At 37.9% G+C, this 22,531-nt stretch overlaps 1 protein-coding gene and 1 pseudogene across 11 annotated transcripts in view; both read right to left on the minus strand.

The window, feature by feature from the left end:
• Positions 1-22,531, minus strand: part of HERC4 (HECT and RLD domain containing E3 ubiquitin protein ligase 4) — a 149,833-nt gene that overhangs the window by 23,790 nt on the left and 103,512 nt on the right. For 9 of the 11 annotated variants that reach the window (XM_003903875.4, XM_009214830.3, XM_021943414.2 and 6 more), the window contains 4 exons: positions 15,113-15,136; positions 12,914-13,012; positions 11,098-11,265; positions 10,732-10,875 (listed from right to left, as the gene is read on the minus strand). In XM_003903875.4, the coding sequence (XP_003903924.1) occupies positions 10,732-10,875; positions 11,098-11,265; positions 12,914-13,012; positions 15,113-15,136 (435 nt within the window). The remainder of the gene's footprint in view (positions 1-10,731; positions 10,876-11,097; positions 11,266-12,913; positions 13,013-15,112; positions 15,137-22,531) is intronic. The other 2 variants (XM_003903874.4, XM_009214831.3) reach the window with 1 other exon arrangement.
• Positions 16,591-19,293, minus strand: LOC103887568 (annotated as a pseudogene).

Raw genomic sequence — 22,531 nt, forward strand, 5'->3', positions numbered from 1 at the left:
TACAACAGATACATGAAAAATAATGATGATAATAATAAAAATCAAAACATACCACCAGAGAAAAATCACTTTCACAAAAAGGAATGGAATGGAATGGAAGGAAGGCAGGAAGGCAGGAAAAAAGAAAAGAAAGAAACAAAAGAAAAAGAAAAAGAAAAGCAAAAAACAACCAGAACACATTTTAAAATGGCAGGAAAGGCTGAGCACTGCTGGCTCATAGCACTTAGTGAGGCGGAGGTAGGCAGATCACTTGAGCCCAGGAATTTGAGACCAGCCTGGGCAACATGGTGAAACTCCGTCTCTACACAAAATACAAAAATTGGCCAGACACGGTGGCACATGCCTATAGTCCTAGCTGCCTAGGTGACAGAGCAAGACCCTGTGTTCAAAAAAAAAAAAAAAAAAAAAGCAAGAGTAACTCCTCAATCAATATAAATGGACTAAACTCTCCAATCAAAAGACACAGACTAGGTAAATGGATAAAACACACACACACACACACACACACACACACACAAAACAAGACCCAATGATCTGCTGCCTAGAAGAAACACACTTCACTTATCAAGACACATACACTGAAAATAAAGAGATGGAAAAAGATATTCTATGCAAATGTTAACTATTTTGTCTAATACTGTGTATTAGACAAAACATATGCAAGACAAAAACTATAAAAGGAGACAAAGAAGGTCATTATATAATGATAACGGGGTCAATTCAGCAAGAAGATATAACAATTACAAATATAGGCCAGACGCGGTGGCTCATGCCTATAATCCCAACACTTCGGGAGGCCGAGCGAGGTGGGTGGATCACGGGGTCAAGAGATCGAGACTATCCTGGCCAACATGCTGAAACCCCATCTCTATTAAAAATACAAAAAGTAACTGGGCATGGTGGCACGCACCTGTAGTTCCAGCTACTTGGGAGGCTGTGGCCCAGGAGAATAGCATGAACCTGGGAAGTAGAGGTTGCAGTGAGTCAAGATTGAGCCACTGCACGCCAGCCTGGGCGACAGGGGGAGACTCTGTCTCAAAGCAAAACAAAACAAAACAAAAACAATTACAAATATAAATATGCACCCAATACTAGAGTGCCTAGATATATGAAGCAAATATTATTAGAGCTAAAGAGAGAGAGAGAGACCCCAATACAGTGATAGCTGGAGACTTCAACACTCCACTTACAGCATTGGACACATCATTCTAACAGAAAATCAATGAAGAAACATTGGACTTAATCTGCACTGTAGACCAAATGGATCTAATAGAAATTTATAGAACATTTCATCTAGCAGCTGAAGAACACACATTGTTCTCTGCAGCATATGGATGGACCATATGTTAGGCCACAAAACAAGTCTTTAAAAAAATACAAGTCTTGCTTTAGGTCCAAAGACACAAATAGGTTGAAAGTTAAGATTTGGAAAATAGTTATTCCATGTAAATAGTAACAAAAGAGAGCTAGAGAAACTATACTAAGACAAAATAGACTAATATGATGCAAAACTGATATGAGACAAAGACAAATATTGATTAACAGGGTCAATTCATCACGAAGATATCACAATTACAAATAGTTATGAACCTAACAACACAGCTCCAAAATATATAAGGCAAAAATTGACAGAATCAAAGGGAGGTACAGACAGTTCTAAGATAACAATTGGTAGCTTTAATATCCCACTATCATTAATGTATACAACAATCAAAAGATCAATAAGGAAATAGAGAACTTGAATACACTATAAACCAACAAGACCTATCAGACATATATAGAATACTCTATCCAATAAAAGTAGAATAAACATTCTTTTTAAGTGTATATGGAACATCTTCTAGGACAGACCATATGTTAGGTCACAAAACTTTTAATAAATTTTAAAAAGACTAAAATCATAAAAAATTATCTTCTCATATCATAATGGAATGAAACTAGAAATAATAAAAGGAAATCTGGAAAATTCACAAATATGTGGAAATTAAACAATACACTCTTTTTTTTTTCTTGTATTTTTAGTAGAGACGGGGTTTCACCACGTTGACCAGGCTGGTCTTGAACTCCTGACCTCATGATCTGCCCGCCTCAGCCTCCCAAAGTGCTGGGATTACAGGCATGAGCCACCATGCCCAGCCTAAACAATACACTCTTAAACAACCAAAAGATCAAAGAAGAAATCACAAGGGAAATTAGAAAATACTTAGAGACTAATGAAAACACAGCATACTACAACTTATAGGATGCAAAAATAGCAGTGTTCAGAGGGAAACGAATAGTTGTAAACACTTAAACTAAAACAAACAGAATCATCTCATGTCAATAACCTAAGTTTATATCCTAAGGAACTAAGAACAAAGTATACCCAAAGCTAGCAGATGGAGAAAACTAAATATTAAAGCAGTGATAAATGTATTAAAGAATAGAAAAATAATATACAATCCAGAATCTACAAGGAACTCAGACAAATCAGCAAGAAAAAAACAATCCCATCTAAAAGTGGGCTAAGGACATGAAGACAATTCTCAAAAGGAAATATACAAATGGCAAAAAAAAAAAAAAAGAAAAACTGCTCAACATCACTAATGATCAGGGAAATGCAAATCAAAACCACAATGCAATACGACCTTACTCCTTCAAGAATGGCCATAATAAAAAAAATAAAAAAATAATAGATGTTGGCGTGGATGTGGTAAAAAGGGAACAGTTCTACACTGTTGGTGGGAAGGTAAACTAGTACAGCCACTACGGAAAACAGTGTGGAGATTCCTTAAAGAACCAAAAGTAGGCCAGGCATGGTGGCTCATGCCTGTAATTCCTGCACTTTGGGAGGCCGAGGTAGGTGAATAACCTGACGTCAGTAGTTCAAGACCAGCCTGGCCAACATGACAAAACACTGTCTTTACTAAAAATACAAAAACTAGCTGAGCGTGGTGGGGCATGCATATAGTACCAGCCACTTGGGAGGCTGAGGCACAAGAATGGCTTGAACATGGAGACAGAGGTTGCAGTCAGCTGAGACTGTGCCACTGAATTCCAGCCTGAGTGACAGAGCAAGACTGTCTCTCACCCCCAAAATAAATAAATAAATAAAAATTTTAAAAAGAACTAAAGTTGGCTAGGCACAGTGGCTCACATCTGTAATCCCAGCACTTTGGAAGGCCAAGGTAGGCAGATCACAAGGTAAGGAGATCGAGCCCATCCTGGCTAACACAGTGAAGCCCCATCTCTACTAAAAAATAAAAATAAAAAAAAAAAATTAGCCGGGCGTGGTGGCGGGTGCCTGCATTCCCAGCTACTTGGGAGGCTGAGGCAGGAGAATGGCATGAACCCAGAAGGCAGAGCCTGCAGTGAGCGGAGACAGCACCACTGCACTCCAGCCTGAGCGACAGAGTGAGACTCCGTCACAAAAAAAAAAAAACAAAAAAAAACAACTAAAAGTAGATCTACCATTTGATCCAGTAATCCCACTACTGGATATCTACCCAGAGGAAAATAAGTTATTATATAAAAAAGATACTTGCACATGCATGTTTATAGTGGCACAATTCGCAATTGCAAAAATATGGCACCAGCCCAAATGCCCATCAATCAACAAGTGGATACAAAAATTTGGTATATATATATATTTATATACACACATACACCATGGAATACTATTCAGCTATAAAATGGAATGCAATAATGGCATTCACAGCAACCTGGATGGAACTGGAGACCATTATTCTCAGTGAAATAACTCAGGAATGGGAAACCAAACATCATATGTTCTCACTCATAAGCGGGAGCTAAGCTATGAGGATGCAAATGCATGAGAATGATACAATGGACTTTGGGGACTTGGGGGAAAGGGTGTTAGTGGGGTGAGAGATAAAAGACTACATTGGGTACAGTGTGTAGTACCCAATTGGTACTACAATTGGGTACAGTGGTTACTGCTCGGATGATGGGTGCACCAAAATCTCAGAAATCGCCACTAAATAACTTATTCATGCAACCAAACACCACCTGTTTTCCAAAAACCGATTGAATTTTTTTAAAAAAGAAGAGAGGCCGGGCGCGGTGGCTCACGCCTGTAATCCCAGCACTTTGGGAGGCCGAGGCGGGCGGATCACAAGGTCAGGAGATCGAGACCATGGTGAAACCCCGTCTCTACTAAAAATAGAAAAAATTAGCCGGGCGCAGTGGCGGGCGCCTGTAGTCCCAGCTACTCGGGAGGCTGAGGCAGGAGAATGGCGTGAACCCGGGAGGCGGAGCTTGCAGTGAGCCGGGATTGTGCCACTGCACTCCAGCCTGGGCGACAGAGCAAGACTCTGTCTCAAAAAAAAAAAAGAAGAGAAAATTGTTATTTCCTTGCATCATTTTTCCTCTTGACTTTACCTTTAATGCACAATCTATAGGAGTCTTGTTTAACTTTGCACTTGCAGTAAAGTATTTTAAACAAATTAATGCTGACTTCCTCTTTTCCTGTAAAGGCTGCACCCTCTGGATGTATTTAAATGATTATACTAATACCTACATCAATAAAACAGAATTACCTTTGCTTTAAAAAAAAAAAATATTACCTGGAAACAACAAAGCCAAAGTTGATTCTTTTTTAGAATGAAGATCTCAGCTATCATGCAGACTGGTGGTGGTGGATCTCAAACTCCTGCAGCTCCGCCTCCGGGAGTTCATCATCCTCCTGCTCAGCCTCCCGAGTAGCTGGGACTACAGGCGCCACTCCCACCTCATATTCGTTTTTTAATATTTTTGGTAAGGCGGGTTTCACTGTGGAAGTAGCCAGGATGGTCTCGATCTCTATTACTCATGATCGCCCTCTGTCTCCCAAGTGCTGGGATAGGGTTGGCGTGCTGGTGGTGAGAAACCGAAGCCTGTAATCGGCGAACGGCGAGATCACAAGTCAGGAGATATCCTAACTTTAACATAGTGGCCCGTCTCTTTACTAAAATACAAAACAACGGCGGTGGCGAGCTGTAGTCCCAGCTACTGGAGGCTGAAACGAAGAAATGAAGCCGGGAGAGCTTGCAGTGAAACTGAGCCCGGCCACTACTCCAACCTGAGCGGCGAACTCGTCTCAAAATAAATAAAATAAAATAAATAAAATGGGTGTAGAAGAGTATTTGCCATAATGTATGTCATCCTGTATATTTGTCATCTAAACTACTTATAATACCAAATACAATGTAAATGTTATGCGAATAGTTGTTATCCTATATTGTTTAAGGAATAATGATAAAAAGTCTGTACATGTTCAGTACAGACACAATTTTTTTCCCCGATTATTTTTATATGTGGTAGTTGAATCCACAGAAGTGAAACCCAAAGATACAAAGGGCCAACTGAACTCAGCTAACACTAAAAAAACACTAGAAAATCTGAATAAACTCATAAAAATTAAAGAGATTAAATCTATAATTAAAACATCTTCCAGGCCAGGTGTGGTGGCTCACTCCTGTAATCTCAGCACTTTGGAAGGCCGAGGTGGGCGGATCACAAGGTCAGGAGATCAAGACTATCCTGGCTAACACAGTGAAACCCTGTCTCTACTTAAAAAAAACAAAAACAAAAAAACCCAAAAAATTAGCCCAGCGTGGGTGCATGCACCTGTAGTCCCAGCTACTTGGGAAGCTGAGGCAGGGGAATCGCTTGAACCTGGGAGGCAAAGGTTACAGTGAGCTGAGATTGTGCCACTGCACTCCAGCTGGGGTGACAGAGTAAGACTCTGTCTCAAAAAAAAATAAAAATCTTCCAACAAAGAAAAGCCAAGGATCAGATTCTACCAAACATTTAAAGGAGAATTAACACCAATTCTCAAACTCTTCCAGAAGATCACAACAGAGGGAATATTTCCTAAATCATTCTATGAGGTCATCACTATCAAAATACCAGAAAAGGACTTTGCACACACCCCCCAAAACAAAAAAACAGTAAACAAACAAAAATCCAACCCTACAAACCAATATCCCTTATGACTATAGATGTGAAAATTGTCAACAAAATATTAGCAACCTCAATCAAGTAGCCTACTGAAAGGATTATACATTATTACCAAATGGGATTTACCCCAGGAATGCAAGGGAGATTCAACATAAGAAAATCAACCAGCATAATGCACCACATTAACAGAATGAAACAAGAAAACTACACGGCCATCTCTACTGACTTAGAAAAAGCATTACATAACTGGGCGCAGTGGCTCACGCCAGCACTTTGGGTGGCTGAAGCGGGTGGATCACTTGAGGTCAGGAGTTTGAGACCAGCCTGGCCAACATGGTGAAACCTCATCTCTACCAAATATATAAAAAACTAGCCAGGTGTGGTGGTGCGTGCCGCCTGTAATCCCAGCTACTTGGGAGGCTGAGGCAGGAAAATCACTTGTACCTGGGAGGCGGAGTTTGCAGTGAGCTGAGATTTTGCCACTGCACTCCAGCCTAGAGGATAGAGCAAGACTCTATCTCAAAAAAAAACAAAAAACAAAAATCACAGAAAAAAAAAAAAAAAGAAAAAAAAAGGAAAAGCATTACACAAAAGAGTATCTCCAATATTCTTTTATGATAAAAATGCTGAACAAACTAGGGACAGAAGGGAATTTCCTTAACATCATAAAGGGAATTTGGGAAAAATCCACAGGTAACATCCTACTATTATACCTTCTCGGAGAGGGTGGTCCAGTATGTCTGAGGTTGAGCTTTTGACCAGTGCAGCCTGAAGATTCCATGGATACATACAGGGGAGGTTTCTTTTTTTTTAAGACACAGTCTCACTCTGTCCCCAGGCTGGAGTACAGTGGCGCGATCTCGGCTCACTGCAACCTCCGCCACTCAGGTTCAAGTGATTCTCCTGCCTCAGCCTCCTGAGTAGCTTGGACTACAGGCATGTGCCACCATGCCCTGCTAATTTTTGTATTTTTAGTAGAAACAGGGTTTCACCATGTTGACCAGGCTGGTCTTGAACTCCTGACCTCAGGTGATCCACCCGCCTCAGCCTCCCAAAGTGCTGGGATTATAAGCGTGAGCCACCATGCCTGGGAGATTTACAGGGGAGATTTAAGTAAATACCCTAAAGATGATGGCAGTAAAGTTTCTCATTGATGATGAAAGTTGTATACATAATATGGAAAGGGAGAAGGCTAGAATAAATTCTTTGGTGTTTGGATAGAATTAGAAGTATCAGTTTGATTCCATGGGTCTTCAACATATATACAGCTCTAAATATAGGTAAGTCTATGGATGCATGTGTGTATACACACATACAGATCCTAGTTCTATCAGCTGAAAGAACCCAGTAGAACTACTGACTCCCTGGAAGCAAGAAGTACTACACTTAGCACCCAAAGCTTGATTTCTAAATACCATTTTCCACTTAAAGAAGACAGGGCTCTTATGAAAAATGGCTAATGCCAGGGCTGGGGTGGAGAAAACACAAGATAAACCTGGAATGTTTACTGTACCAAATGAAAGGAAATGTTTGAAGAATAATGGAGATATGTCAGAAGTACACCAAAGAGTAGAACCAGCTCTAAGGGGCTCTCACCAGCCAAGCTGAGATATAACTTGAATGGTACCAAAGAGATTCATGATAAAGCTTATTACAACTGCCCCTCCCTTGGTCTCAAAACATTATCTCTTTGCAAAACTGACTAAAGGGCAGACAGAACTCTGTTTCTGGCAGGACAGCCCCCAACCTCATATGCCCTCTCAAATTCTACCTGCTACACCACTACAAACTTCCCTATTTATAGAGACTAGCACCAGGAAGGAGGCTAGGATTTGAGCAGATTGTCCACTTACCTCAGAGGCCAATAGGACTAACTCCATCATGTCTTATATGCCTGTTTACTGACCAAATACAAAGCCTCGAAACTCATAGGTTATCCCTAAACCCACAACCATATGGCACTGTGAGATGACCTCAAGTCTGACACAATTTTATGACTGTCCTTTCTCCAGCAAACCCTTTCACTGTTCTGGAACTCTCAATCTACCATTTAGAAAACTGCTTATATCCTAAACTACAATTTTTTTCCCCTTTTTGTCTAAGTAAACAAGACTATCTCTTGAGGACACCATTTCCTCTGCAGCTCTCACAAATGGTGTCACTTTTCTCTTCAGTCCTTTATACGATTGCTTCTAGAGCTAAGGTAGGTCTCCTTGCTCTTCGGTGTTTCTAGACTTCCTTCCATTTGCCATCCTCAAATTTCCAACTCCTCTGAAACACAGGCCAACTGACTATATTCCCTGCAACTGTTCCTTGGGCAGTTGTATAAAAAACCTTCTACAATTCCTTCACTCACAAACTTTGGCACTATCTTACGCTTTCTTGCTCTACCACTATTTCTACCATTGTTTTTGGCAACTTCAATATCCAGACAAAAAAAAAAAATGCATACAACACACTAGCCTCTCAGTTTCTGAACCTGTCTGTTTCCAACAATCTTGTTCTCCACCACATCTCAATGACCACACCCATGGTTATATCTTACATTCAACTACAACCCTCCAAATCTCAATTTCAAGCATTCCATAACTAACCATCACCTCTGACTTCTTATCTCAGCCCCTCAATACAATTCCACCATCACAATTTATTTGTCCAAATCAAGCCCACACAAAGCCGAAATTCCATAATCCCTCACTATAATAACTCCCTTGCCTTTTACTCCCTTCTGTGTTACACTCACTTGCTAAAACCAAAACGTGATTAAAATCAACTGTTGGTCTTGTCCTTACCTCTATCCAAACAGTTAAATGTGACTAAAGAGAGTCTTGCTTTGTCACCAGGCTGGAATGCAGTGGTGCGATCTTGGCTCACTGCAACCTCTGCCTACTGGGTTCAAGTGATTCTCCTACCTCAGCTTAAAAGGGTAGCTGGGATTACAGGCATGCACCACCACGCCCAGCTAATTTTTGTATTTTTAGTAGACGGGGTTTCATCATGTTGGCCAGGCTGGTCTTGAACTCCTGACCTCCACCTTGGCCTCCCAAACAGCTGGGATTAGAGGTGTGAGCCACTGTGCCTGGCCAAAAAATACTTATTTTAAAATATCTTAAAGACTCATAAATTACACAAATAATACAAAGACCTCCCATATACCCTTCACTCAGTTTTCTCCAGTGGTAACAGCTTACATAGGGTAAAAACCAGGAAAATTACTTTGGTATGTAATCTATTGCTATCTACATATATATATATTTTAAAGGAGAATAGCCCATACATTTTCAAAAGATCACCCATAAGAGAAGGGGGAGAACAAGGTGGAGCTTGACTTCTTTTAACACATCTTATTTTGTAGATTTGAATTTGGAAGTACATAGATATTTTATATTATTGTAAAACTAAACTGAATTTGAACAAGCAATCCCTAAAAACAAGTTAGCGTAAATGAGTATTCCCTTGGTGGTACAACAATAGAGTGTAACAATTTTAAATGATATCAAAACTATATTATCTGGCTGTCTATCTATATTAGGGTATACCCTTTGGACAAAAAGAACTGAAAAAACAATTTAAAAAATTTTAGTAGTCATAATACTGGTGGTAATGTTGGTATTGTTAGGCAGTAAATATGTAAGATAAGTCTGGAACATTCTGTCATAGTAAGTACACAACGTAGCAAGGAAGGTACCAAAGCATATAGGTTGTTTCTAAAGGACTTGGGCACCAACCTTAAGAGCTCTCCTTCAACAAAGATGGGACAATATGAGCATCAATAAAGACAATAACTGCAGTGGATTGAAAAACATCAAGTATGTTTAAACCTATGAATACACAATGATACTTGAAAGCAGAACAAAAAAAATGAATTATTACCAGTGGACCATGCTAATGAACCAATTCATTCTTTTGAAAAACTGGCAACCAAATAGAATCCTTTCCTATGAATTGCACTACTAAGGAATCAAAAAATGTGAGGAAATTTCTCTATACAGAAGTATCCAAGCTAATAAATGAAAAAGAAATATTAGAGTAGCACACTATTTTGCAACCCCTGATGAATTAATGAGTCTAGGCACTAAGCACCAATGACTGCTAACATCACACAAGACAGCCAACCTCCAGGCAGAATGATTAAATATTACATTGAGGTTTTTATAACCAATAGCTATTCTATTTAAATTTCTTTCAAGTCAGGAGTTCTACTAAACTGATCCATCCTTTTCACGTATGATCCACTAAATGGGGTCAGCAAACTTTCTACAAAGAACCAGATGGCAAATATTTTGGGGTTTCTTGGATATAGGGTCACTGTTGTAATTACTTCAACTCTGCCTCTGCTGTTGTAGCGTGAAAGTAGCCTTGAAAGAGTGGGTGTGACTTTTTTTTTTTTTTTTTTTGAGACTAATGGGCTATAGTCTGCTGACCTGCTCTAAATGATAAGGTAGAGAAATCAATGATCCCTAATGATAAATTAATTTTTCCCAAAAGAAAAGTTAATCTTGTGATTATTATTCAATTCTCAAATTGAAATCAGCAGAAGGTATAGTCAACATTATTTTCTGGCTGGCCATCTCTTAATTTATTTTGTTAATTTAAAATGTGTGGTAAGCATCAAATGTGTTTTGACAACTCCAAGTCCAAAGTTTTTAATTTTTCAAATTGTAATAAAGCAGATCTTATATGTTAGGAATCCAGTAGTAATTCCTTATTTGATATGAATTAACTTGATACATACAGGTATAAATACATGGGTATATACACAGAAGTAATTTAGATGGTTGGACATTTTACCTTATCAGAAAACCAAATGAGCCTGGAATCTTCATAATACCTAAACATGCCATACTTAGGATCCAATAATTCCCTCATGATGAGCAAGAAAAATTCTTTGCGCACCCCTCCTGCATCCACAGCATCTTCTCCAACAAATATAACCTAAAATAGCACAATGCAAACACCGAATAGACTGTAAAGAAATGAAAGTACATTCTGGAGACCCTAGAACATGCTATTTATTACTAATACTCTACAATTAATAGTTTAAAATACACATAATTTTATTTATTAAGTTTCAAAGATTCACTAAAAACAAATAGGAAAATTTTAAACATAGCTTCTGAATAAAAGTCCCAATTATACAACAAAATGTCAAATTACCTTGAGTGGCTTCTTGTAATCTATGTTCTTTGTTTTCCTAAGGACTTCCATTGCATCTCCTACAATATTTTCTCTACGCACCACTAGAATTAGGCAGGGATTCACAGATTCAATCACTGGGAGAAAAAGAGAGGAGACGTTCTGCCTGTGGGCCTGATCAATAGCCATCTGGAAAACAAAAGATTAACATTTTAACAGCAATGCTACAATAAAGCTACTGTGACTGAAACAAGCTAACCTCTACCTATTAGTTACAGGTATTCTATAATTCCTGTGCTACTGAATTAACACAGCACCTAACGCAGTATCCAGTACAGCATAAAAACTTAATAAACTGAGCATAAAGAGCACCCTTTTGAATGCTTTTATATTAATGTATAATGTATAACTCATAACACCATTAAAGTAAGCCAGTACAGAACTATAGTAACACTGATAAATCTGAGCCCTAGTTTTTCTAAAAAACATTCACTGGAGGGTAAAGAGTGAGGAGAAAAAAACAAACCTTTAAAGAGTATAAGGAACAGGCTGGGCGAGGTGGTTTACGCCTGTAATCCCAGCGCTTTGGGAGGCCAGTGAGGGCAGATTACCTGAGGTCAGGAGTTCGAGACCAGCCTGCCCAACACGGTGAAACACTGTCTCTACTAAAAATACAAAATTAGCAGCGCACGGTAGCAGGCACCTGTAATCCCAGCTACTCAGAAGGCTGAGGCAGGAGAATCACTTGAACCCGGGAGGCAGGGGTTCCAGTGAGCTGAGACTGTGCTACTGCACTACAGCCTGGGCGACAAGACCAAAACTCTGTCTCAAAAATAAAAAATAAAAAACAAAGAGAATAAGGAATGCTCTGGCTAAGGAAGTATTACACAAATTCACTTAACTGAGTGATCATGGTATGTGCTCATGAACCAAGGATTTGATTTTTACCATTTAAAACTTTTGTTCTTTTATTATGATTCTCCCTGAGTTCTTGTTCTAAAATGGAATATCCCATGGTAAAATCACCAAGTTATTAACTTACTGTTTTAACAAAGACCTCCAAAAAACTAGTTTACTAGCTGTTAGTATAGAATACTACAAAAATATTTAGAATACCAAATGCATTTATTTGAACAGAATAAAAATGGTTACCAAGATTTGAAGGTTTTTAATTTTTAAAAATATTTTTAGACTATTAAACATTCAAGCTTTCTTTTAATCCTTTCCTTAATCCTTAGTTGGTATAGTCAGATATTCTATACCAGAGGAAGCAGCTCAAAATCTTTTTTATTTACAGGATCAAATGATAAAGCAAACTTACTGTAACCCTTTAAAGTCATAATATGAAGTAGTTTTTAAAATCCCCTCTATAAATGAAAGAATGTTCAACATAAAATGGATGGGAAAGGGTGATAGGAAGGGGAAAAGAAAGAGGAATAGGAGATAACGGTGACCAACCCCAGGAAAATGTTTAATACCTTATTATTAAAACTTTCTTCAAGGAAATTTCACATCCTCTTCCTAACAAGAGATCAAATGTTTCCTACTTTTAACATCTCTCACCTCTAGTGACTTCCATCTCTTACTAAGCATATAAAAACGGGACACATAATGAAACAAGATTTTGAAACAAACCAATATCTTATCAAGTAAACTAGTAAAATGGTTTATAAAGACTGAATATTTGCAGCAATCTTCTTGATAGCTACCCAAAGTACTTTGTGTACCTTCATTACTGATCCTAGGAAAATTTCAAATATTTACTGTCCAAAAACATCAAAGAAACAATTTTAAAAAAACCCCTCTCAAATTAGATTAGTAGTATACAATATTTTACCTGCATCTGTAAGACTGCATCGGTCTGTAACAGAGTAGTTTTTGCTTGGGCATCAAATACAAATGGATATGTACAGATTGTAACAGGGATATCTGCCAACTGGAAATAAAAAATTAACTTATTAGTACAAGTTGATTTGTGATATACTTATTGTGGATGCTGTCATTTCTTATAAAGTGGACTACATTCTTTGTTTATTCACTCGTGGTTCTGGAATTACAAATAAAACATGCTGCTTACAGAATTATTAAAAATTAAATGAGGCATTGGAATAAACCCAATTCCCAATTTTAGGGGGCAACTGTATACTTGAGAGTCTATACAATCACATACTGCAAGTATCTTTTGCTTAGCATATGTTAATTGCAAATCTCAGTGAATGAGGCTGCAAATTTGTTCTAAAATTGGGGCTCCTATGTTAAATACTGTAGCCAATTCTTACATGTTAGGGCAACTGCAGCAACTGAGGCTAATAAGTAATCTGTCTATTCCTTCACTTAACAGATATTTATTGAGTATAATGTCATTAGGATGTCAAAATTATTATGAGTCCAACATCTGTTCACTTACTTAATATGCAAAAAAGTACCATTTAGTATTACTATTCTGTTAGCCTTTAAAGTTAGGAAAACTGATCTATTATTACCATTATAAGACATTAAACACTTCATAGACAATTACTTATCTTAGTAGGTAATGTATTGATTGCTAAGTATTTTAACAGTACAGTAAAATATAAAGAGTTATGAATTGCCAGTCACATATTCTTGTAGTTGGCGGAGGACCTACTTCCACCATCTACCCAATAAGACAGTATCTTTGTGCCTGCCCTGACTCAGAGCCTCTGCTATAAGACTTCTAATGAAGAATTAATACACCATAAAACAATCCACTCCGTAGTGATTAGATAGTTCTTTACAGTCTGAATCTGCATTTCTTTGTCTTTATTTTTTTTCCAGACATAGTCTCGCACTGTCGCCCAGGCTGGAGTGCAATGGCGCAATCTAGGCTCACTGCAACCTTTGCCTCCTGGGTTCAAGTGATTCTCCTGACTCAGCCTCCCGAGTAGCTGGGATTACAGGCGCCCGCTGTTGAGATGGGGTTTCACTAGGTTGGCCAGGCTAGTCTTGAACTCCTGACCTCATGATCTGCCAGCCTCGGCCTCCCAAAGTGCTGGGATTATAGGCGTGAGCCACTGCGCCCAGCCTGAATCTGCATTTCTATGTTTCACTGTGCATCATTTAGTCTTTGTTTTGCCCCTGCTGGAAGTGTACGTAGTTTAAATATTTGAAGTCCTAATCACGCTCTCCCTAAATTGTATTTTATTCCATTCTAAACATTCACTCTTCAGTATTTTTCATGTGACAAGGTTTACCTCCATCCTATATTTGTGGCACTGCCTAGCTAATGATCATAAATACTAATTTTACTTCTTCGAAATTCAAAAAGATTTAGATATCTCTAAAGTACCCTTTGGCTTCAAAACTCTGTTTTCAAATTTTTATGTGCTAATTATACTTGACAATGAGGAAGCAAACAATATTAGAGCTATAATTTAAGGCTAATTCAAAATGCTTCATTGGTTCAAGTGCTGGAAAAAACATAACAATGAACAAAAAGCAAATCAAAGCAAAACCTAACATCTATAACAGAAAAAGAAAGTTTTATAATGTTCCCAAGTGTTAAAAGGGTAGTCTAGGGTTGTTGATTACTTAAACCAAAGTGCTAGAACTTTATATATTAGAAGTGAGAAAGATAATCATACAAAAAGTTTAACTTTGTGACCATTCTGAGTATCAACTAACCAATTTTAAAAATGATATTTGTTTTACTTCTCTACTATAAAATGTTTTCAGCCACATTAGGTAGGCATTTGCTAAATTTTAAAATAAAAGTTTGCTTTTTTATATTCTGAGGACACATTACATTTTATACTGGAAGACCTGAGGAGAATAGATCTGAAGCAAATATTGTTGAGGCATTATATAGGTGGAATGTTAACAGAATTTCATTTTCTTCAGAAAACTTCTAAAATGTTATACAAGTTAATCTCTACAGACTCAGTTTTTAAAAATGATACATATATATTTATTTACATTTTTAAACCACAACAAAAAAGGAATCTTTGGCTCTCCTATTACTTAGGAGAAAATGGAGTATATCTTACTCTGAACATGAGCTTTATTACACCAAACTTACCTCAGTTAATCCATGGTTGACATCCTAAGACAGCAGTGCAGAATATAACAATAACGAGGAAAGAGCAATGTTAGTGTCCAAATTTAACTATTTCTATTCAAGGTAGCATTTCATATATTTTGCTACAGCAGAATATTGAAGTAATGAGGTAGAAAATACATCTACAATAAAATACACCCCCTACACATGCATCTTATATATATTTATCTATAAATGTAAGATCTTTGTTTCAGGTACCTTGTGATCATACAATTATTGAGCTTGAACATAATGAAATTTGTTTTCAGCAATTAAACACCCCCATTTGCAGAATTTAGGCAGAACAAGAAAACGAATCCTATGCCTGGATTGGTCTTAAAAAAATAATTTTATGGCTCAGTTTTTCTACTTAAAAAATAGAAAAAACAGTCCTCAGACTTTAAGACTTCTAAAATCTCAGCAAAATGTTTGACAGCGTTTAGTAGATTAAAATGCTATATGGACACAAAGTGAGAAAAAATAAGCCATAAATTGTTTCTATTGGACAGAAAAAAAACAGTAAAACATAAGGTATCTTACATTAAACATTCTTTAAAACTGAATTAATTTAAAGTAGAAAGTACAGGACAGGGCAAAAGGGTTGGTAAGCAAAAATAAATAAAGAGAGAAAGATATATTTATTAAGGAATAGTGGAAATTACAATGAAAGCTTACCACTTTATTGAACAGAAATGTACATTTTCTTGTAGAAAGCTTCCATATATGCTCAGAGCACAGACTCGTGTAAAGCACCAGAATATTCAGAACTATGTTATTAAATGTGTGGATGGTACTTTGTGTTATGAGGAATTAATCTGACCCCAGAAGAGAGCATTGCCCTAGGTTACTAGGAGGCGACCTATAGACCTGTGGAATATCAAGCCTGATAGGAGTGTCTTTGTTTGCCTGGGGCTTTAGCCACCGGACAATGTGACTTGTGATAGGGGCTTGGGCCATGTGCTGTCAGTTCTGCCTCCAGAAGAGCTGGGAACTAGAGGTCCCTACATGAGCAGGATATGACTGAACCCCATTAAAAACTCTGGGCACCAGGTTTCTGGTGAGCTTCCTTGGCTGGAAATACTCTGTACCACACATCTATGCCAGGAAAGCAATTCATTCATGACTCTACAAGGAAAGGACAACAGAAACTCTGCCTCTGATATCTTTCCCAGACTCTCCCCTATGTGCAGATTTTGGCTGATTTTTTTCACAGATGGAACTTTTCATTTGTCACTATTAAAAGCCTAAATTTTTTTCTCTCTCTTTTTTTTTTGAGACGGAATTTGGCTCTTGTTGCCCAGGCTGGAGTGCAATGGTGCCATCTCGTCTCACCACAACCTCTGCCTCCGGGGTTCAAGCGATTCCCCTGCCTCAGCCTCCCGAGTAGCTGGGATTATAGGCATGTGCCACCAGGCCTGGCTAATTGTGTATTTTTAGTAGAGAGGGGTTTCTCCATGTTGGTTAGGCTGGTTTTGAACTCCTTACCTCATGATCTGCCCGCCTCAGCCTCCCAAAGTGCTGAGATTACAGGCGTGAGCCACCGTGCCCAGCCAAAAGCCTGAATTTTAAACAGATTCTTGTATTTGTGGTCCACATCCATCAGCTCATATAACTTTAGCACCTGTCACATCCCCAGTAGCCTTTCTAGAACTACTACCATCACCATGAAGTTCCCTGGTTTTCCCAATTCAAACTTGGGCATCTTCAGCATTTTTACTTATCTAACAAGGACAAGCATGGAGAGGATAAATAGACTGGCAAGCCTTTTCTTTATCTTTTCCAATGTTGTCAGGAATCAATTTATTGACCACTTCTTTCAAGTCACTTGTCTGAACCTCTTGGATCATGATTTTCATCACCTTCTTCTGGATTTGGCGGACCTGTTGGTGCTGAGAGTAAGAGGTCTTCTGTATCTGACTGTTGTGTTGCTTAGTAAAACCAACACAGAACAGACGAAGCAAATGACCATCAGTGGTCTTGACATTAACATGAGCTTCTTTCATTATCTACCAGTTTTTGGCCATGCAACTCATTCTGTCACAGGTAATATCCATGCTATGGAAGTTAGGTAGTTTAGCGCCTCAACATCCTCAGTAGTCAGCTTGGATTTTTAAAATGCAATTTCATCATTTGCAGATCAGAAAGGTTCACTTCAAATATACACAACCCTTGAGGCCATCTGATATAATTTTGGTTCCTTGAGTCCTGGTGACTAGTGTTTCTCTCCAATATTTCTTTCACTAAACATAGCATGTGCTTTCATACCATACCAATCTTTTTTAGAAAGTAGATCAACCACTCCTTGGCTGACTATTTGTCATCTTTCATAAGGTGCTTGTTCTTGCCAAATGTCATGATGCTGCTCAGAGAGTCAAAAGGACCCTTGGCTGATTTTAACCCACTATCCTTTCTCTGTAATAAACTCTAATCATCAGTGTAACAATTTTCAATGAGTTCTGGGAGGTCTTGTAGCAAATTATCAAACCTAAGGATAGTTTGGGGGACCCTCCCCAAACTCACAATTGGTATCAGAAGTGAAGGCCGTCTTGTGTGGACTGTTCTCTCTAACTCTGTAGTTGACTAAGTTCCCACATGTCACCAGGGGTATTATTGGAGGATTTAAGATATTAGCAAATAGCAAAGACTTTGGGTTCTCTCACTATATTGTGCTAAGTAAAGCCAAAGCAGTGTGTAAGCATAAGCAAAACATCACTCTATGCAAATCCTATTCAGAGGAAGAATATTATTGACAAGAATTTCTTTCAAAAAATTCAGAGTACCAAGTTATTACTATGTAAGTGCTCCTATTGATAGTGTAAACAAGATGAAAGTCTTTACAGACTGTTCTGCAAAAAAGCCTTTTAGATTACACTCAGTTTAGCTAGAAGGCAATATAAAAGGAACAACCAAAATCCTTTTATAGTATACCTTGTGGGACTTTTTTTGAAAAAAGAACTTTATTATTTTAAAGCAGCTTTAGGTTCACAGCAAAATTGAAAGGAAGGTGCAGAGACTTCCAATATATCCCTATCCTCACACATGCACAGCCTTCACATCACCAATATTCCTCTTGTAGGACATTTAAAAAGTGCTATTACTAAGTAAGAAAGTTTAAATAAGAAAAAAAAAGCCTATAAATATTCATCTATGGCCTGCTTGATAACTATACTATATACCAAGGGAGTTTATAGTATGGGAGATGGATTTCCTCCTTAGCTAAATAATGAAATATTAGTATTTATGCATTATCTTTTTTATTACTACATGTAAGTAGATATAGATGCTATGCATATCATTATACATTGGGCAAGTCAATAAGATAATGTTAGAATTTATAGTGCGACTAACCCATACTAAGCAGAATATAATCTGGTTACACTAAAAATTGGAAGAGAAAGACGTGAACTGGCAAGAATATGAAAAATAATAGGCCATGCAAAACTTGAGAAAAAGAGATGATTAGACATTAGGTAAAATCATTTTTCTAAGAGAGAGAAGCACCAAAGGAAAAACCAAATAAAGATAATTAAAAGTATCAGAAAGGGAAGAAAAAATGGCAAAGAGTTTGGTAGTAACCAATAAGGTATTTTTACAAACAATTTAAAAGCAAAGTAAAAGGAGGATAAGGAAACTGAGAATAGTACCTAGAAAGTACTCTTAGAAAATGTTTCATTGTAGTGTACATAGAGAAAGACAGCAAGAGAACAGAGTTATTAGACACGTCAGAATAAAAGCTACTGCCAAATTTGTAGCCTGTGTCAAGGTAGCCAGCAATAACAATCACCATTTTATAAAGACTTAACTGTGTGCCAGAAATTACTCTAAGTCCTTCGGAGGGATCATATAAATTAATCTTCTCAAAATTTTTTAAGGTAGGTACTAATATTCTAATTTACAGAAAACAAAATGAAATCTCAGAGAAATTAAGTAATTTTCCCAAGGACAGAACTGAATATATGCTGAGGTGGGATCTGAACCCAGGTACTTTTTCATAAAAGTTACTCTGCTTTCTCATCATACATATTTATGTTGTGAGCTAGAATTCTTAATCATCACAACATCCTCCATAATAAATTTTCCAATTTGTAATGTTATTTATTATTTATTTTTTTTTTGAGATGGAGTCTCACTCTGTCGCCCAGGCTGAAGTGCAATGGCACGATCTCAGCTCACTGCAACCTCTGCCTCCCGAGTTCAAGTCATTCTCCTGCCTCAGCCTCCCAAGTAGCTGGGATTACAGGTGCCCGCCACCACGCTTGGCTAATTTTTGTATTTTTAGTAGAGATGGGGTTTTGCCATATTGGCCAGGCTGGTCTAGAACTTCTGACCTCAGATGATCCGCCCACATCAGCCTCCCAAAGTGCTGGGATTACAGATGTGAGCCACCACATCCAGATTGTAATGTTATTTATAATTATAAATTTGTTGTGGTCTTAGAGTTCTTATAAGAACTGAGCACCAAGAGTTTAGTACTAGTTTAATGTGTGTATATATTTATATAATATGTAAGTGAACACTGGGCTTCTTAAGAAATTGTTCTTCTTTAAAAGGGTCCACATATCCCTCCAAATGTTCTGAATCCTTTCAAAAACACTGCTAAAAGACCTAGGGTACCCTGGTTGGTGTGTGAGGGTTTATATGCAAAGTCTTGGTATGAACAAGGTTCATTTCCGGAAGAACCAATTTTCCTCAATGGCAAATACATTAAATCTCTTTTATATTGCAATAAATATCTATTACGCCCATAATGCAAAATTTGCATTTAAAGACAGAAAATTAGCCTCAGTTCAAGTCTTGCTGAGGGAAGGTTAAATCCTTAAGAGATATGTTATTTCTCCTGCCTTCACAGGTTCTCTGAAGGAAGAGTTTGAGAAGCTTTACCTAGGTCAGAGATGAAGAAAAAAGGAAATACTTATTCAAAACTCCGCTGAGGTCAATTATTTTCTTTCTTAAAAAATTATCCCTTGATTCCAGCTACCACTCCATTTTTTTTTTTCTCCTCTTCAATGCAGAACTTCTTCAAAGTATTGCCAATGGTTGTTACTACTTCCTTACCTCTAAATTTCTCTTTACAACACCCCAACCCTAGAATGGTATTATCAAGGTTACCAATTACCTTCATGTAACCAAATTCGCTGTCAATACTATGGTTTCATCCTCCTTCTCTGGAGCATTCAACATTCTCTCTTTCAATTTTAAATTATGGTTTCCAAGTCTCTCCTAGTTTTCCCCCTACCACACCTGCTTTTTAATCTTTGTGGATTTCTCTCCTTTCCTCACTTCATATCCAATTCATCAGTGATTTTTATTTTCCTTTTGTTACCAAGATTTCCTTTTATCTCCAAGATGTATTCCAAGTCCATTTCCTTCTTCCATCTAAACAGCCATCATCCTAGTCAAACTCATCATTTCCTCTCCCCTAATCTACTAAAACATAGCTTTCTCATGGATCTCCATCTTTCATGTCTGTCCCGTTCCCTACAAAGCCAACAAAGTGATTATTCAAAAAGATCAGATTAAGTTTCCACCGTTTATTGTAACACTTTAGATAAAATCCAAATTCCTAATCCTATTTACTAAACTGTCTATGATTTGGCCCCTGCCCATTTCTCTGTTCCCTCCTCACTCCCATAAGCCATGCTGGCTCTTTTCTTTTCTTTTCCTTTCTTTCTTTTTCTTTTCTTTTTTTTTTTGAAATGGAGTCTCGCAGTGTCGCCCATGCTGGAGTGCAATGGCACGATCTAGGCTCACTGCAACCTCCGTCTCCTGGGTTCAAGCTATTCTCCTGCCTCAGCCTCCTGAGTAGTGGGATTACAGGCGCCCATCACCATGCCCGGCTAATTTTGTATATTTTTAGTAGAGACGGGATTTCACTATGTTGGCCAAGCTGGTCTCCAACTCCTGACCTTGTGATCTGCCTACCTTGGTCTCCCAAAGTGCTGGGATTACAGGCGTGAACCACCACACCCATCCCCATGCTGGCTTTTTTCTATCTTTCAATCATGTCAAGCTTGTTTTCACCTAAGGTCCTTTCCTCACTTCATATCCAATCCATCAGTGATTTTTATTTTCCTTTTGTCACCAAGATTCCCTTTTATCTCCAAGACGTATTCCAAGTCCATTTCCTTCTTCCATCTAAACAACCATCATCCTAGTCAAACTCATCATTTCCTCTCCCCTAATCTACTAAAATATAGCTTTGTGAACTATGTTCACAAAGTGAAAAGAACAAATGTTCATTGTTCTTGAAATTCTCTCTGCCCTGATCTTAAAGGGCTGCTCCTTGTCATTCAGAGTAACACTCATACTTCATTAGACAAGTCTTTTCTGAAACCTATCTTTACTAAGTCCCCTCATTTTAAAAGTACATATTATTAGCTGGTATTTTTTGCCTTGTTTGACTATTGCTAATCTTGCCCACTAGATTACGAATTCCAGGAGAAACAAGGCTCTGCCTGGTTCAGCACTGTATTTCCAATACCTAAATCAGTGCCTGTTATATAACAGATTCTCATTGTTTGTTGAATAAGCAAGTGAGTACACCTAAATCTACAGAATGTCTATAAACCTGACCCAGCCTCAAGGTGACTCAGGAGAAGAGTCAATGAGTCTCTCCCAGTACAGACCCAACTGCACTAAGGAAAAAATGTCTAGAAGCAACCTGATTCTGGGAGGTGGGAGTATCCTAAAAACAGCATGCAGTAGCCAGACTGCCATTCAAAAACTACTATACTTTTTTAGTGCTTACTAGACATATTCTAAACACTGTCACAGGTGCTGGTTGACTGACATACCCATCCACAAGAAGCTTACAAGCTGGTGCCTAGCAAGCAATGAAAGGTTACTCATCCTTCTATTATATAACTGCTGCATACATATTAAATTACCTGTGTGCAGAAAAGTGGACCTCAAGTATACAAAAATGGCTAGCAAATAAGAATAGTAAACCTAAATATTTTGTATCTAGCTGCTTACCCATTTCTGCATTAAAATTTTATGTGCCTAATTCAAGTTTTATGTAAGACCATGGTACTATTTTAATGGGATAGTAAGTGTGTAGTTATTAAAGACTTGGCCACATGAAAAGATGTGTGCACCCACATTTATATAAAAAATCTGAAATAAAAGTAAACACATAATCAGCTCACTGCAACCTCCACCTCCCAGGTTCAAGTGATTCTCATGCCTCAGCCTTCTGAGTAGTTGGGATTACAGGCATGTAACACCATACATGGCTAATTTTTTGTATTTTTAGTAGAGATGGCGTTTTGTCATGTTACCCAGGCTGGTCTTGAAATCTTGAGCTCAGGCAATCCACTTGTCTCGGGCTCCTAAAGTGCTAAGATTACAGGCATGAGCCACCGCACCCAGCCCTCTTTTGGTAGTCTTGAAGCACCAATT

The sequence above is a fragment of the Papio anubis genome, chromosome 11, assembly GCF_008728515.1.
Source record: "Papio anubis isolate 15944 chromosome 11, Panubis1.0, whole genome shotgun sequence".
Taxonomy (NCBI): domain Eukaryota; kingdom Metazoa; phylum Chordata; class Mammalia; order Primates; family Cercopithecidae; genus Papio; species Papio anubis.